We start from the raw sequence: 16,210 nt of genomic DNA on the forward strand, positions 1-16,210 counted from the left end.
GACGCGATGGCGTTGTCCAAACGTGACGTCACGCGCCAATAGATGTTGGCGTCAGAACACTATCGTTATGCCGCGTCTATAAGCTTATATGGTCCACGGTTTAAAACATACTTAAATAAGATATATCTTAAATCGTGATATGGTCGAAATTAGGTATCAATATTCGTTACTATTGTAACTGTTTGTTGATTCGGTTGATAACGGCGACTTATGATAACACGACTCGACTGCAGTTACAGCGGGCAACGATTGTTCTGTTCGTCGATTAATATGTCACGAAGTTCTACTAGATTTAGATGTAACAGCTTCTGTAAATGTCACCTGTAGTGGTGCGTTCCAACGGCCATATTCAAAGAGCAAATCATGTGAGCGAATCTCGGTTGACGCGACGAACTTCTGTTGCGAAAATGATTTCGAAAAACGGCATCGTTAGCGTTTATGGTTTCCTACTAGGCCTGTCTTTGTTGTTTGCGTTACTTTTGATACGTAGTAATTTGTGGCCGGCATCCGAATACTTGAACAGCCGTGAAGTTAACCCATTGCATCTGTTTGTCGTGTACGCAGCCATCACCAATGTGCTGGTTCGTATTATCAACCGAGGTATCGTGTACAAGGTAAATATCCGCCAACGCTGATCATCGGTTCAAATTGTCATCCCTTACATGTCATTTTATTGTTTCAGATATGCGCACAGGCCTTGTTTCTGGGTTTAGTCATGGCTGCAGGTTTGCTGATCTCTTTCCAAGCACCAGAATCGTGGAAGCCTTTTGGATGGTAATGCAAGCTAGTTCAATAACTTGAGGCTTTTGTAAATGATTATTTTAACGTGTTTTACATAACATGTTAGATTTTTGATATTTAAGACTTACACAAGAGTAATAACAAACAACACAGTGTTGACTCTGAGTGAGTAACAACTATTGTTTATGTTACAAAAGATAGTTTTTAAAAAAATAATGTGCATGTAGAACATTTTATTTTGATTATTCATTGGTAGTCTATTTCTATTTGCAAATATAATACAAATTATCTTCTGAAATTTTGGTACATCAATTATTGTTTGTTAAAAAATTGGTTGTTAAATCATTGGTTTTAACACCATTTAGTCTTAGACAAGTGGTACGAAAATAATGACAAAAAGTTGGAATGTTTGATCTACACACATATACTATTCTCCATTAGCCTAACTTCTTTAGTTATTATCGTTTGATAGCTATTTATTGTAGGTAAAAATTATTTATAAATTTATTCAGATAAGATTTCTGTCAATTATGTATCAATTTATAGAGAATAAGATTTTTGTCCTGCAGTTTTAAGTAAAATTTTAATTTAAGTAAATTTAAATTTAAATTAGGTCTAAATGCGTGCACACATTTTGAAAATGTATAGAAATATAAGTATTTAAAATTAAATATTAATGTATTAGTAATTCAAGTTTAAATTTTAAGGTTGTGTTTATTATTATTATTTTTATTATTTTGTTCACAGGTACATCTGTGTAATGGCCATATTTCATTATACCGAGTTCCTTAGCATTGCAGTTTGTAATCCAAAAACACTGACACCTTCATCGTTCATGTTAAATCATAGTGTTGCATATGGCGTAGCAGCATCAGCCAGCTGGCTGGAGTATCTATTGTGGCATTATTTTTTACCTGGTAATTATATGTTCTAAAAAATAATTCTAAAATCACAAAATAATAAAATTTAAAAGCCATAGATATAACAGAAAATTGACATTCATAGTAATAGTAATTAGTACTAAAAGTAGTAATAAGTAGTAAACTATTACATGTAAAAAATGTTTTTTTGATATTTCACTGTATTAGTTAACATTATTTTGATAATTCAATAGAAATTAAATAATATATTATTAACATTAATATATTATTATAATAGATTGATGAATATTCTTAAGATCTATGGTACAAATTTATTGATATAAAACAATAATAATTTACTTTTAAAATAAAACTATTATAGAAGTGATAACATTTTATTTTAAAACATAATGACTACACAATCCTTAGAAACTATTATTTTAGAATTCTTTGTCCATATAATAAAATCATGTATTTGTAAATATGGTGGTTATGTATTAATTCTATAAATATTTTTAATTTAAATAGTTCAAATTTTAAAAGATATTCTTTGATTTAATGCTAAGTTTTAGTTTTTTAAACCAACCATTAGAAAATTCAGAATTATGAATAATATTATAATATTTTTATTTATATTTTATTTTATTTTAAATAATTTTAAAGGGGCCAGGCCCAAGTACAAAGAGTACAAAAACAATTATTCATATTTAAATATACATGTTAAATATAAATAAATAAAACATATTAAAGATAGTTTATTGTTAACAATAAGTTTTAAATAAGTGAAAGTTTTGTGAGAGAAAAAAATTAATACTTAATTCATTGGTAAAATGCATTATTCAATTACTGGGATAGTTTTTTGATGTAATTTGTTATTTCTATGTTCAAATAAAATGTATTTCTAGTTTGAGTTATACGTGAAAGTTATACATGGAAGGAGAAAAGACACAAGAAATCAGGTCAATCTATTTTTCCCGAAAAAAATGTATACGCTAAGTATAAGTCTAATCGTAATCAATGACGTTCCAATATTTCAAGGTTAAGAATAGCCAATAGAGGGAGTATGAAGAGTGAGGATCCCTAGGAATAAAGCATTTGTATGATAAGAAGCGTAAAAATGTTTGCTGTATTTTCTCCAATTTCAATTTATAGCTTATTTGGTATGATGACCATATATTCAAACCATATTCACAGATAGAACATATCAGTGAACAATAAATGGATTTAAGTGCAATTTTAACAGAAAAGTCCGAAAAATTATGCATAATCAATATTGTTAAGAGGACGTTACACCCACATGTGTTGTCTCCGTCTGATATAGCAAATTTGTGTTGAGTGATTCAAATGTAATGAAGTTAGCTTTAATATTAGATTACCTATAATTGACCTATAATCAAACTTTAAAGGAAGAACTTTATTTGTGTTTTGTTGGTTTCCGATATTATTGATTGAATAGAACACCATGAAGTTGATTGCGTTGCATTACGGTGCGATCTGGATTAATGCGGAAAGAGTTGAAGTTAGACATATGTAGTTTATGTCAATTTTTAAGCACAGAAAAAATATCAGATACTTCAAGTAACATGCTTTAACAGGGTGTAGCTTATCAGATTTGCGTCCTAATATAACGACTGCTATATATAAATATAAATAATATAAATTTTATAATTTTAACTAAGTTATTTAGTTAGTTTTAACCTTATACTTTTATAAATAATATTATTAGAATAAACCTATTATAGAATTATAGTCTGAACTTTTTTCAGAGTTGAAAACCATTCATAGGATCAGTTACATTGGTCTTGCATTGTGTGTTTTTGGAGAGATGTTGAGGAAAAATGCTATATGGACAGCAAGGGATAATTTCACTCACCTGGTTCAGCAAGAAAAAACGCAGACTCATATACTAGTCACGCATGGTGTGTACTCATGGTTCAGGCATCCAAGTTATGTAGGCTGGTTTTTCTGGAGCATAGGCACACAGGTAAAAAATTCTAAACCTTTTAGTTTAATAAGAATATACTTAAACTCAGTTTCGGCGTATATATTTAGGTTATTATGATTAATCCAGTATGTGTGTTGGCATACGCTTTAGCCAGCTGGAAATTCTTCAACGATAGAATATACTACGAGGAAATGACTTTGTTAAATTTCTTTGGAGAAGATTATATTTCATATCAGGAAAAAGTTGGTATCGGCTTACCATTTATCAAAGGATTTACTGTAACACGTGATAGTTAATAATAAACATTGTTACATGGAATTATTGTATACATAAATTAATCAAGTGCATACAAATGTATATAATATATATTTATGTTAAAAGTATAAAAATATAAAATTATACAAAAATCCATTATTAGTTTAAATTACTTCGTGTAAAACAAGCAAGATTGGTGCATTATAAAATAACATTTTTACACATAACTTATGTAAATAATAATATTTATTTTGTTTTAACATGTACTTTATTATATAATAAATATTTTATACTATTTTTTTTTAATCTGATTTTCATACAAATTTATAAAATAATTGTAAAGTAGAAACAGGAACTTATACAAATTAATAATAATATTAATAATAAAAAATATAATAAAAAAGTTGGTCCAAAAGAAAAAGTCTTATAATATACAAAATTGGCAAGTATTTTTTATCCCCCATTAATAATAATAACAATAATGTAATTTCTATGAAATATATTTCTGAAATTAAAAGTTTACCTCGAAGTTTAGTATTGCGTGAGGATAAGTATTTTGGCACATGTTATATCTATACTGATAGACTTAAACTAGAATACTCTTATTATTTATTGTGGCCATCATGTTGTTGATAATGCCACTAGCTGCCTTAACTATGTCCCAGTTAGTGTTTTCTAAAGCATTAAGGCATATATTGTGCTCAACATTAGGGTAGCCCTCAGTCTCTAAAGCCAATTCTAGTTTGGCCAATTTGATTGCATGATGTACATCCCAACCAGTAACTCTTAACTTTTCCAAACAATGTTCACCAGATACCTGTTATGAGAAAAAAATAATTATTATAATAAAATAGTCATAATTATTTTATTTTACTATTAATAACAATCTAAGTTCAAACAATAAACATTTACTTTGGGCCCGAGAACTTTGATCATTATCCGAACTTCGTCACAATCAAGATCCTTATGATGTTCCAGTTGGTTAAGAACATTATCTACTCTTCTTATTTCATTGTTTTTTTCGAACAGTTTTTGATGCTCATCGTTTTTTTCATCTCCATCTTCACTGACGTTTGGTTGAGGTCGTTGAAAGGTAATAATTTGGTGTTCGGCAATGGGAGACTCAACCGCGCCCAGTTGGTCCAGTGCATCCAGTTCCAAAGCAATGCGCTCGTCGAAACTTACTTCGTTGGAGCTAAAAACCGATTTTAAAATTTGATTTTAGTTAATTATTATTAATTTTTCATTAAACGTTTGGAAGAGTGGGGGAGATGTCGTAATAAAAATAAAATGTATTTTTCCAATCGAAATACTTCAGAATAAATAAAATAACAAAAATATGGATTCCATACTTTCAAGGGGTAATTTTACTTTAATTTCATATTTTATTATCAACATCCAAATTTTCCTATTATGTTAATCGATAACTATTTTAACCGAAAATTACGTATGAAAACATTTTCAAAGAAAAAAAAGAAATTTGTATACATTAGTAAGTTATAAAAATTAATAAGAAAACCAAAAAGGATGCAACGTAACTATATATGAAGAAAACTTGTTTTAAAATAGCATATGCTAGAGGTTTAGTTTACTTAAGCATATGCTTAAGTATGTGCTTAAATTCGTATTGAACACTCACATCGTATGCTGGAAATTATTTTTTTCCTTCGCATTGTCTTTGGGTTCTGGATCAGAAACTAAATAAAAAAATAAAAATAAATTGTGATATTAAATCGTGCGACTCAACATCATCCAAGAAAATACTTACTGCAGCAGTCAATTATTTGATCGACAAACAACTGATGTTCATTGTCGCCAACCGACGTCATCACTTGTTGACACGATGTACCCCCAGCGTTTGACATTACCAATGGGTACTTCCTCTGGTGTCTCGGTTTGGACGCCGTCAATTGTTGCACAGCCCTTGGGTCTTTTGGCGGCAAAGGTATGATGTTACAACCTGTACAGGGTTTAGGTTTTTAAATGAACGTGCATAATTAAGAAAGAAAACGCGATATGCCTCTCGACTACAAAACTCACTTGAATCGTTTTCACCATCTTCCGTTGACACACCACTGCCGACACCGCTTACAGATCTATATATCACAAAATTCCAAATAAATTAATTATAAAAAAAAACGTATTAGTGCAAGTTGAAGAAATCTGTTTAACAGACGCGTCGTATCAATTCACTCGCTGATTATTGAATGACAAGGAAAAACGCGGTTAAGTTAAAAAAATATTTAAATTGTAATTTACTTTTATAAACTATACCCAACATTCATGGATAAGATTGGGTCAGTATCCACTTTTTCCTGATTTTTAGTTGGACTAAAAGATTTTTAAATTCACCCTTGTCAAATTGAGATATAATATTTATGAGAAAAAATGGTATGATTATTATAGATTAACAATTCAAATTAAAATTTAATATGTTTACAAATTACTATTGATTAGACTTTATAATATTTAAACAATAATACCCCAGATAATATGCCGAAAAATTTTTTCGGCATATTATGAGAGTTATAATCCACCATCAATACCAAAATTATGTAATATGTAAACTGGTCCAAACGCATTTGTTCTGATACCATGCAGATATTAGCGGAAACAATACTTGCCGTAAACCGATTAATTAACTCGGTCCATTAATATTTACATATTATATTTGTTGAAATTAATAAAATCTCGATACTACTAAAGAAGCGTTAAGGATATAGTAAACCGTAAGAGTAAACTGGGGGGGGGGGGGCGAGAGAGGGCAATTGCCCTCTATAATTATTTAACGGCGCAATGCTCCCCGTGATATTTCGTAAATTAATTAGAAAAATATTATGTATAATTTTTTGAACTATTATCTATAAAATGAAAGAATGTATTAATCAAAATGTATTTGTTCAGTGACATTTGCCATCACAATTAATCATAATGCAGATTAAGTATATATAATCTTCAAGTGTACGGTAAATCAACATAAAATAAAGCTCTATAAAAATTACCCAAGTTACGCTCAAGTAATAAACGGTGGTTATATTTACCCGTTGTCGATTTTTTTTAGTCTGAATTTTGGTTTTGACACTGGGGTTGTGGTCTTTTTCATCAATCTTAACGAGTTGGTAACGCCACCGTCCATCACGACAGTCATGGGTTTTTCGATAAGACCGTTGTATGCTTGTTTGGCTTCTTCGGTTAGACTTCCCTATGTAAGGGCGAGACAAGGATATCGATAGGAAAGCAACGGGAAAACAAAGGGAAGCAACAAAAATAAAAACAAAAAAATAAAACACAAAATAAAACTAAATAACTAAAACGGTGTTAAAATAATATAATCTACTTCATAAAAAAAAAAAAACTAAAAAATTCCATAAACATTCTCACTTCACCGACTAGGATTGATTATTCCAATATAAATATATAAAAAGTAATAATTTTGAGCATTATAATAGAAATTTAAAAAAAAATGTATCTAAAGCAGAGGCGTATACAAGGGGGGATGTGGGGATCAGATCCCTCCCATAGGTCATTTAAAATAGTATAAAATAGTTCTTAATGTAAGAAAGTTATAAGGAAACAAAAAAATATTGCAAGGATTTATTGTAAATTATTATTTTGACACATTCAATATTTATATATATTTTATTATTTATTATTTAAATGTGTTGGTACTTAGGTTTAAGAATTTTCCTTCCATAATAATTTGTTTGCAACTGATCCCTCCCCCCCATACAAAAGTTATGTATACGCCACTGATCTAAATCATATAGCTTATTTAGAATTTGTGTTACCCATAAAAGCTCTTTGTATACGGTTACATGCAAGCTTTTAAATATAATTACTTTATTAACTTTTAAGCATTAAAATACATTTCAACTCAAATGAGATTCATCGATTTTATATGTGCGCACAAAAATACAAATATAAAATTATGATGAAAGTGAATACGATAATAATTATCATATTTTCGTATATTATAATTATTATAATATACTAAAAATAATATTGGCTAAATTATAATAATAATTAGATTTAATGTTAGTTTTATTTAACAGGATGATAAAAACTAATGGATTACAGTTTTACACTTTTTAACTTTCAAAAATCAAAAAAATGTATTTTACGTAGATTATTTTACATTATTTTTAATAATTCATAACAATCTAATATAATAAGTATACGGTGTGACTATTTTTATTAATTTTAATCAAATTTAACAACGCACCTTAATTCATTTTAAAACCTATTATTTTCACAGCTCCATAAATAATAAATTATATATCTCTATAAAAAGGGATATTTAAGAATCAAAGACTCGCTTGACGTGTATTTTCTAATTTTATAACTTAAAAATACATATGAATACATAAATAAATTGTATCCAATGGCACCAAACCTTTTTTATATAACTGGGATAAACCCTACTTATGGGTAACCACCCACTCTCCAAAATATCATAAAACAGTAAGTATTATATTTAGTATTTATTATCTAGTAATTACATAATATTATAGAATACGTTATCATACAATAATTACAATAATTTACCTATCACTTATTAAGTCACTCACCCACCTACCACCTAAACAATTTCTAGAGTATTTACCTCACTTGCTATACGTGTTAGGCGCTACTGACTGTATCAATTCTAAAATTCTTATTTCTCTCTTGTTATAAATCTGACTTGAGTCTTTAAGTAAAAATTAGTTATACTTTAGTATAAAAAACTATTATGTAACTGTAAAATGGAGTATTATTATAAAAAAATACTACTTTAAAGTACAAAAGCGATATAAAACTTAAAACTAATCGTTTTTTATGTAGGTACAAGGTAAATAAAAAAATGCGTATTCAAAAAATAACGCACGCAAAAGGTTTCAACTTCTAAATCGGTATTAAAATCAGTTGACCTATTAACAAATTGAAGTATTGCATCATATTTTTTTTTCATACCAATTATAATTTCAAAGAGAAACATACACAATCTAAAATATGTTATTTATTAAATAAAAATATTTTCCTAAACCGCAGTATTCTAATTTTTCGATTTTAAAATAAGTTAATCAAGTTTCCTATATGTAATTATTAAATTTGCAAATATTTCAGTCCACAGTTTTAGTCCTATTAAAAATATAAACGTTTTTAAGCTAATAGACTGAGGTAAATATCATATCAATATGTTAGAACCCTAAAAAACATTTGAATGGGAAATATTTTGAATATTCAACTATAAATATACCCGTTAAGTATAAAAAGATTACGCCGTCTGTACAATGTGTAGATGCATCCAAGAATTCGAAGATAAATATTATAAAAAAGTTGTCTGTTCAAACCACAAGCCCACGTGTGTCTTTCGTTCTAAGTTATTTCACAGAATAAAGGCGCAGTGGTGAATACTAATGCAGAAATGCAGATAAATAACTATAACCAAAATAGTATTAATGATTTACAACCGATGTCAGGATTCTAATGAATACAATTCAGAATAAAATAGAACTGCATATAAAATATTATGTACACAAAATATATACGATTATATAGAGATTCATCCAGACGTGAACAATGCAAACTAAAATTATAATATTAACTTTTAAGAAATATTAATGTGAATATTATAACTAATATATGAAATTGATATTTTGATTAATATATAAATACGAATTACGGTAACATTTGGTACTGAAAAACTAATTTGAGTCAAATGATTGTTTTTAACGTGTTTTAATAAATTAAAATAAATTAAAAACAAATTAAATTTAAAAAAAATGTTTAGAATTTAATCAAAAATCGGGAGCTTATAGTTTCATGTTATTTTTTGCATGGCACCTACTTCCCACGCTTAGGTCTAACACTGTTTACTTAACTACAACAATACCACTACAACTGTATACTAATATTAATTAATTAATGCTACAACTATAACTACTACTAATTACAATTCAGCAGGCTCATCATCAATCAAACGGACATTAGTAGGAACTTTATTTAGGACATCAGTGGAAACATGAAACACACTATTCTCAGAATCAGACCAACTCCGTCTTAATTTGTCACATTTTTTACTGTTGGGAAGTGTGTTTGCTCGGAATACATCAGACAACTTGGACCCAAGTTTAGGTGAACTAGGACATGAGTACTGTTCACCTACTAAAGTTTCTGTTGAATCTACATTGGAATGTTCAATAGTCCTCAAAGAGTTACAAGATATGTAATCAAGTGAACCTATACTAGGTGAAGCTTTGGTCAGTAATTCTCTGGAGCGAGCAAAATAGAATTCTGTAGATGCCTTATCCCATAAGGGCAGACGGAATGGTGCACTGTCTAATAAGGATTCTGCACTGATAAATGATGAAAATGAATGTAAGCTACTACAAGACTACAAGCAAGTATTAAATAAATGCATCAGAAGGAATAGAGAGGGTGTATAGATTTTAAATTAGTATTGTAACCATAGTTAAGAGCATAACATTTCAATTGTTTACTTGTATGTCTGGAATAGAAGCTGCTTCATCAGTGAATGTCTTCACATCATGCTTTTGTGCTTTTGAAAGAGAACCAATGGGTGGAGGAAACTTAAATGTAAACTTGCGTTTATTTGGAGACGATGGAGATTCAGGTACTTGATGATGGTGTGGTTGCTCTATATCAGAACCCATAGAGCGATTGGCTAACTCATTGGCCATTGCAATAGCAGAATCAAGACTTTTCTCATCAGATGCAGATATCGGTTTAACCTATAATTATTAACGCAATTTATAAACTCAATACTTAATATAAGATGATAACTACATAATTATTAATTGTTATATATAAATATACTCAGGAAAATAAAATAAAAATAAAAATAAATAAATAAATATTCTATGAGGTCTTTTCCTGAATGCTATATTTAAATAAAAATAACTGTTTAATTTTGTATAGCATTAAAGGACAAATCTATCAATAATAAAAAAAAAAATATTTTAATTTACCGTAGCTTGTTTCTTTTTTGTTTTTGAATTTACAGCTGCTGCTGCAGCAATATTAGCTGCAATTTCTCGTAGTTCATTCCTGTGGTTTGTGTCCAAAGGATCCAGTGGAGACCTAGGTGGAGACACAGCATAGTTACTAACTCCATTTGTACTTATAGTTCTAAACATAGTTTCCATTTCTTCAACAAGACTTGGTCCAAAATCAAACGTTTTCTAAAATATAAAATAACATATTAAGCAATAGTTAAAAGGTATTGGCTGATACTAATTTTGAACTTTTAAACTAAATCATTCAAGTATTTAGTATTTATAGTACTGATTTCATTAAAACTTCAATTGAATTCATAAATAAAAAAAAGATTACTTAATTACTAGAAATAAAATTTAAAATATTCGATAAATTCAAAACTTACTTCAAATCTAGGACTTTCTGCGACAATATCTTCGTCACTTATTTCATGGTACTCGTGGTCATTTAAAATTTTTGACAATTTACTTTTATCCAACCAAGTTGTCAAATCTACTAAAGGATAACAATAAATATACCAAATAAAAATATAAATATTAACAATAATAAATTAATGTAATACCAATTTTTTTTGCTTTCAGATTTATCACCATTAAGTAATGGAGCCCGATCTGAACAAGCTTTTATAGAAGTTGGTGAATCACTTACACTAGCACAGTCTTCATGTGGTTTATATGGAGCTACTACTTGATGTGGTAAATGATTATACTAGATATTAAATAATACATAATAAACTTAAAATATATAATCTTAAAAGAAAAATAGAAAACTAAATACAATAAAATTGGTCAGTATTAACTTAAAGCCTTTATTATTTATTACCTTAGGTGCATTTGAACTCATGAATTCAATATCACCAAAGTATGCACCATCTAGACCTACATGTCCCATATGTTTAACATCACCTTGAGGACAAGATATCATGTCTATCCTTAGACGACTACGTCGGGAAGAATACTTTGAATCTGTAATATAACAAAAAATGTGAATATTTATGACTAACTACATTTACTTGGCACTTGATATTAACCATTTCGACTAAATTCGGAATTTCTGTTGGATGGTAAATTCAGACCCAAATAAGCAACGGTGTTAGAAGGATTAAACAAACCAGTTTTTCCATTGGATAATACACCTTTCCATAAGGTAGGAATACCAGGACTAAATAAGACCAAACAAAAAAACTCTAACTTATTATTCTTTTAAATTTAAAATTTAATATAGTATATTTACGTTTTATCGAGTACTGTTATAACATCTCCAATCGTGTACTGGAGCATGTCCCTTTTTTTTTCTTCAACATTTATCACAGCTAACACTTGTTCAGGTTTACACTAAATAAATATATGCATTTAATCTAATTAATGTTGGATTTGAATAACATTGAATTATAAATTATACATACATCCAATAACATTAACACTAAGTCAGCAAATCGAGGACGTTTAGAAGGATCATGTTGCCAACATTTAGTCATGACATCAAAATATTCTATTGGACAACAATCAGGCTGTTCTAATCTCTATATAACAGACACTTATAGCATTAAAATTAACTTAATTTAAAGATTAATAAACTGATTTACTTGAAAATTAGGTTCATCTATAGCTTCAAGTATTTGTTGTCCTGTAAGTGCAGCCCATGGCTGGAACCCATAACTGAACATTTCCCACAAAGTAACACCATATGCCCAAACATCAGAAGCTGAAGTAAAACGTAGATAACTTATACACTCAGGTGCACACCTAAATCAAAAATCATACTAATGAGTTAATACAAATATAAAAACTTTAAGAAAAACTACATTACCAAGCAATGGGTAATTTAAGGTTTACATTGAAGTTAGTTTGATAGTAGTCTTTACCAACACCAAGTGCTCGTGATAATCCAAAATCTGAAATTTTTACCTTGTTTTTTGTAAATACTAATATGTTTCTAGCAGCCAAGTCTCTAAAAAATGAAATAAAAAGCATTTAAGTAAATTAATGTTATTATTAAATTGTTAACCAAAAATACCTATGTATAAATCTTTGAGTTTCTAAATAATGCATTCCATTGCATATTTGTATGGCGAAATCACATAATGACATCACTGGAAAACTTGCACGAAGTGAAGGTTCTTTTAAACACTCTAAAAGAGATCTCAGCGGGGCTAACTCAGTGACCTTATGTGTAAATAACACAATTTTAATACTAATAAGAATCAAAAATAATTTTTCCTTACAAGCATCAATGCAACCGTATCCAACACTACTCCGTACAATCGCACAATATGTTCATTATCGATACTATGCATAATGGCAGCTTCTTTCAGAAACTCTACAGGATTATTTTGCATGCGTTCTTGACTCAAACATTTTATGGCTACTTGAATCTAAAATAAAGTCATCAAATTAGCGTTTATGGAACAAATTTAATGACATTTGCATTAACTAACTCTGTCTCCTTCATTGGTCCAAACACCTTGTTGAACTACACCAAATTCTCCAACACCTAGCTCCTTATTAATAGTTATAGAATCAGCAGGAATTATATGTTTGTTAGGAACACGAGCGGGTGGTCTTTTTTCATAAATTGGCTTCAATGTGTCTTGTGAACCAGAGCTCTCACTCCAATGATCTTTATTATCTTTTGATGAAATTAACTAACAAATAAAGCATTTTTATAAGAAATTGTGGTATATACAAGAAACTGTTAAACTTACTTTTTTGAACTTGGAGAAGTAATTTTGAGGATAATACTTTTGGAAATATTTTTTTAATCGTCGAATTTCTGGCTTAGTCATACCTATTTGGTACAGGTCATCCTCAGTTACAAATTTTACATGGGGCACAGTCATCACCTTAGCAATGTAATATATAAATTATATAAATTTGTAAATAATTAATAATAATTAATAATAATTTGTAATTTGTAAATTATTAATTTGTAATATATAAATTATATTAAAAATAAATTTTGCCTTTAGGATATGATGAATTCTACAGTATCACTGTTAAATAATATGACTAGACTAACCTTCAAATCATTCTTGAGTTCAGAATAGTACTGTTGGAGCTCTGCTTCTAACAAAAACTCATACAGATCAATGACTTTGGACATTATATTTTTTACCAATACAACATTCGCCACAAAACCTGCAATATGAATTGAAACACAAAATGAACAATTGGTGAGATTAATTGGTGAAATTAATAAATAATTCTTTAATACACACTAATGATTAGGTTGAATTGAAGGATAAACATCAATGTGAAATCTTAAAGAATTCATAGGGACTTTACATAGTGCTTGTCCGGGAAGGAAAGGATCGTCCTTTTCAGTACACCTCAAGTTAATTTTTTAAATGAGACCCATTGAACGGTATAGTCAGTAATCGCTAATTTTCAATAATATATTTCCGTTCTATATTTAATTGTTTTCTATGTCAGCACTGACCACTGAATCCTACCCTAACCATACCTGGGGCGGAGTGCGTGCGGCCACACATTCCAAAGGGGACAAGGGAAAGTGAAGTTTCGGCCACAGGCTGGGTGAGGATGGTCGGAGCGAGGGTGAACACAAGCACGTGCCTAGAATAACGACGGCCAATAGCGTGCATACTTCGGGGTGCCGCCTTCAGCAGTGCTTGACTTGAGGAGGGACGCAGGAGGACGGAGTATCCAAACTGATTTTTAGAAATTTTAGCGTCTCCCTACAATTATTACGTTTAATAAGCTTTGAGGACACTATTTTCTTTAAAGTAAACAGAGTCTCCCTTCCTTAATTTTGCCAAGTCAATCACTGGTCTTCGGAACAACACTTACTGTTGTTGACGACGACGACCGCTTTACGGTGGCCGACGGCTACAGGATGTCGGTCGTCCCGCGTTCGTTCGCGACAGGCAGCTGGCGGACGTTGACCGGCTTCACGCGAGACGTGAGACGTGCATCGGCCGCGAACCCAATTCAAGTAGCGATTTTATTTTTAAAAATATATAGATAACTATAGATTTTATTCCCCGTCGCGAACAGTTTTAAATTAAATCGAGAAAACACGCCGACGCATCGTTCGTTGCAACTGGTCTATTTGATTTGTTATGTTTTATTGTTTTATCTCGAACTGCGGACGACGTTCCCTACCCGGTCCAAATCTGCGTTACGACTGGACAGTGAACTACGGGGCCTCAAAAAATCAAAAAATACCGCTATAAACTACCGGACAACTAGGAACTACTGGCTACGACGAAATGTGTAGCTACACTAATGCAATTGAAATATCTATTATAAAATTACTAGTGGTAAAAATATTATAAAAAAAAAAAAAAAAAAACAAAGCTTATCAGAAGTATTGCCAACGTCGCAGTTTATCCACAAAATCTATATATCGTTTACTGATAACACGTGTACGCATCACGTCAAATTTGATGTAATCTGCAGTGGTCACGTAACATTACATGAATAATTACGGTTTTAAAAATAAATATAATCGACCCGTGTACGCTATTAAATGTCATACGAACAATCTATGTCCGTCGACATACATTGATCAGAATTTATTTATCATAAACGTTTTTCGTTTTTTTTTTTTTTATATCTAAAAATTAGTGATTCGTAAGAAAGAAAATATGCTTATATTTATATAAAAAAAAAAAAAACGTAACATTACAACGCTTTTATCGTTTTTAAATCTCACAAATATCTAATCCGAAGCAAAGGTTTGTCCAGGATCAAAATGTAGGACAGGCCCAGTAATAATTATTTTGATTTATATAGATTCACATTAATAATTTTTTGTAAATTTTTCATAACATTTTTAAATTTAATTAGTAGAAATGATCGTATACTGTAACATAATTCCTCCTGTTTTTTAAATTTTTAATAATATTTAAAAAAAAAGTTTAAAAAAAATTAACAATGATCTAAAAAATATTAAGAATAACTATTTGAAAACGGAATAGGCCTGGGTCTACCCATTGGACATGCTACTGATTCGAAGGTGGTTAGCGTTTGATTTTGGGCATTAAGATCCAGACGATCATTTGTTGAGAATATGTATAACTACGTCAATATCCAACAAATGGAATAATATTTGTTTTTTATAATTTTATTGTAAATGTCCTCTGTCCAATAGGAATAGTCCATGACAAATGAAAACTACCTTGAAGGAGACTGACTTTGATAGGTTGTGGGTACACGTGATTTGAGTGAAGAAATAAATTTTGTTTTTGTTTTACGAAAAATATAATACGCGGAACAGAATAGAGTTAGAGATAAACGGACAGATTTTAAACGTAAAATTATAATATGGTTGGAATTGTTAAGGTACTACAAATATCGAAGGATACCGCGTTGTTAGTTAGTTTTGAAGATTGTTGAAAATGTTTTAAATGTTTCTACATAATGAAAAAAGATTACGGCGAAATCCGAAAAAG

General features: G+C 29.7%; 2 protein-coding genes across 6 annotated transcripts; one reads left to right on the forward strand and one right to left on the reverse strand.

Moving 5' to 3' along the window:
* The first annotated feature begins 95 nt into the window (after positions 1-95).
* On the forward strand, positions 96-3,915 carry LOC112692851 (protein-S-isoprenylcysteine O-methyltransferase). The gene is made up of 5 exons (XM_025567665.1): positions 96-614; positions 683-774; positions 1,489-1,658; positions 3,368-3,585; positions 3,654-3,915. Exons 1-5 carry the CDS (start codon positions 315-317, stop codon positions 3,840-3,842), a joined length of 969 nt encoding a protein of 322 aa, XP_025423450.1. The 5' UTR covers positions 96-314; the 3' UTR covers positions 3,843-3,915.
* Positions 3,916-4,241: 326 nt separating this feature from the next.
* On the reverse strand, positions 4,242-15,080 carry LOC112692835 (activated Cdc42 kinase-like). 5 transcript variants are annotated; one of them, XM_025567639.1, is made up of 23 exons: positions 14,604-15,077; positions 14,260-14,491; positions 13,816-13,934; positions 13,502-13,639; positions 13,235-13,441; positions 13,022-13,171; positions 12,814-12,962; positions 12,607-12,747; positions 12,383-12,542; positions 12,203-12,319; positions 12,031-12,131; positions 11,828-11,958; positions 11,620-11,762; positions 11,362-11,505; positions 11,183-11,290; positions 10,770-10,982; positions 10,281-10,532; positions 6,843-7,003; positions 5,842-5,897; positions 5,570-5,761; positions 5,441-5,498; positions 4,714-4,996; positions 4,242-4,618 (listed from the first exon to the last, which is right to left on the reverse strand). In XM_025567639.1, the coding sequence occupies exons 2-23, from the start codon at positions 14,396-14,398 to the stop codon at positions 4,388-4,390; spliced, it is 3,393 nt and encodes a 1,130-aa protein (XP_025423424.1). In that variant the 5' UTR covers positions 14,399-14,491; positions 14,604-15,077; the 3' UTR covers positions 4,242-4,387. The 5 variants fall into 5 exon arrangements, with proteins under 5 accessions (XP_025423424.1, XP_025423423.1, XP_025423426.1 ...); XM_025567638.1 differs by having other exon boundaries at positions 11,183-11,293; XM_025567641.1 differs by lacking the exon at positions 14,260-14,491 and having other exon boundaries at positions 11,183-11,293; positions 14,604-15,076.
* Between the last annotated feature and the right edge of the window lie 1,130 nt (positions 15,081-16,210).

The sequence above is a fragment of the Sipha flava genome, unplaced genomic scaffold (genome assembly GCF_003268045.1).
Source record: "Sipha flava isolate LNK unplaced genomic scaffold, YSA_version1 77_pilon_pilon, whole genome shotgun sequence".
NCBI lineage: Eukaryota > Metazoa > Arthropoda > Insecta > Hemiptera > Aphididae > Sipha > Sipha flava.

What these genes read in the sequence shown, in the direction of transcription:
- LOC112692835 (XM_025567638.1), bottom strand. Translation starts at nt 14,398, where the DNA reads ATGCACGCTATTGGCCGTCGTTATTCTAGGCACGTGCTTGTGTTCACC. An exon ending in AACTCAAGAATGATTTGAAG is followed by an intron (nt 13,640 to 13,815) that starts GTTAGTCTAGTC and finishes TACATTGCTAAG; the next exon opens with GTGATGACTGTGCCCCATGT. An exon ending in TTCCGAATTTAGTCGAAATG is followed by an intron (nt 11,763 to 11,827) that starts GTTAATATCAAG and finishes GTTATATTACAG; the next exon opens with ATTCAAAGTATTCTTCCCGA.
- LOC112692851 (XM_025567665.1), top strand. Translation starts at nt 315, where the DNA reads ATGTCACCTGTAGTGGTGCGTTCCAACGGCCATATTCAAAGAGCAAAT. An exon ending in ACCGAGGTATCGTGTACAAG is followed by an intron (nt 615 to 682) that starts GTAAATATCCGC and finishes TTATTGTTTCAG; the next exon opens with ATATGCGCACAGGCCTTGTT. An exon ending in GTGGCATTATTTTTTACCTG is followed by an intron (nt 1,659 to 3,367) that starts GTAATTATATGT and finishes AACTTTTTTCAG; the next exon opens with AGTTGAAAACCATTCATAGG.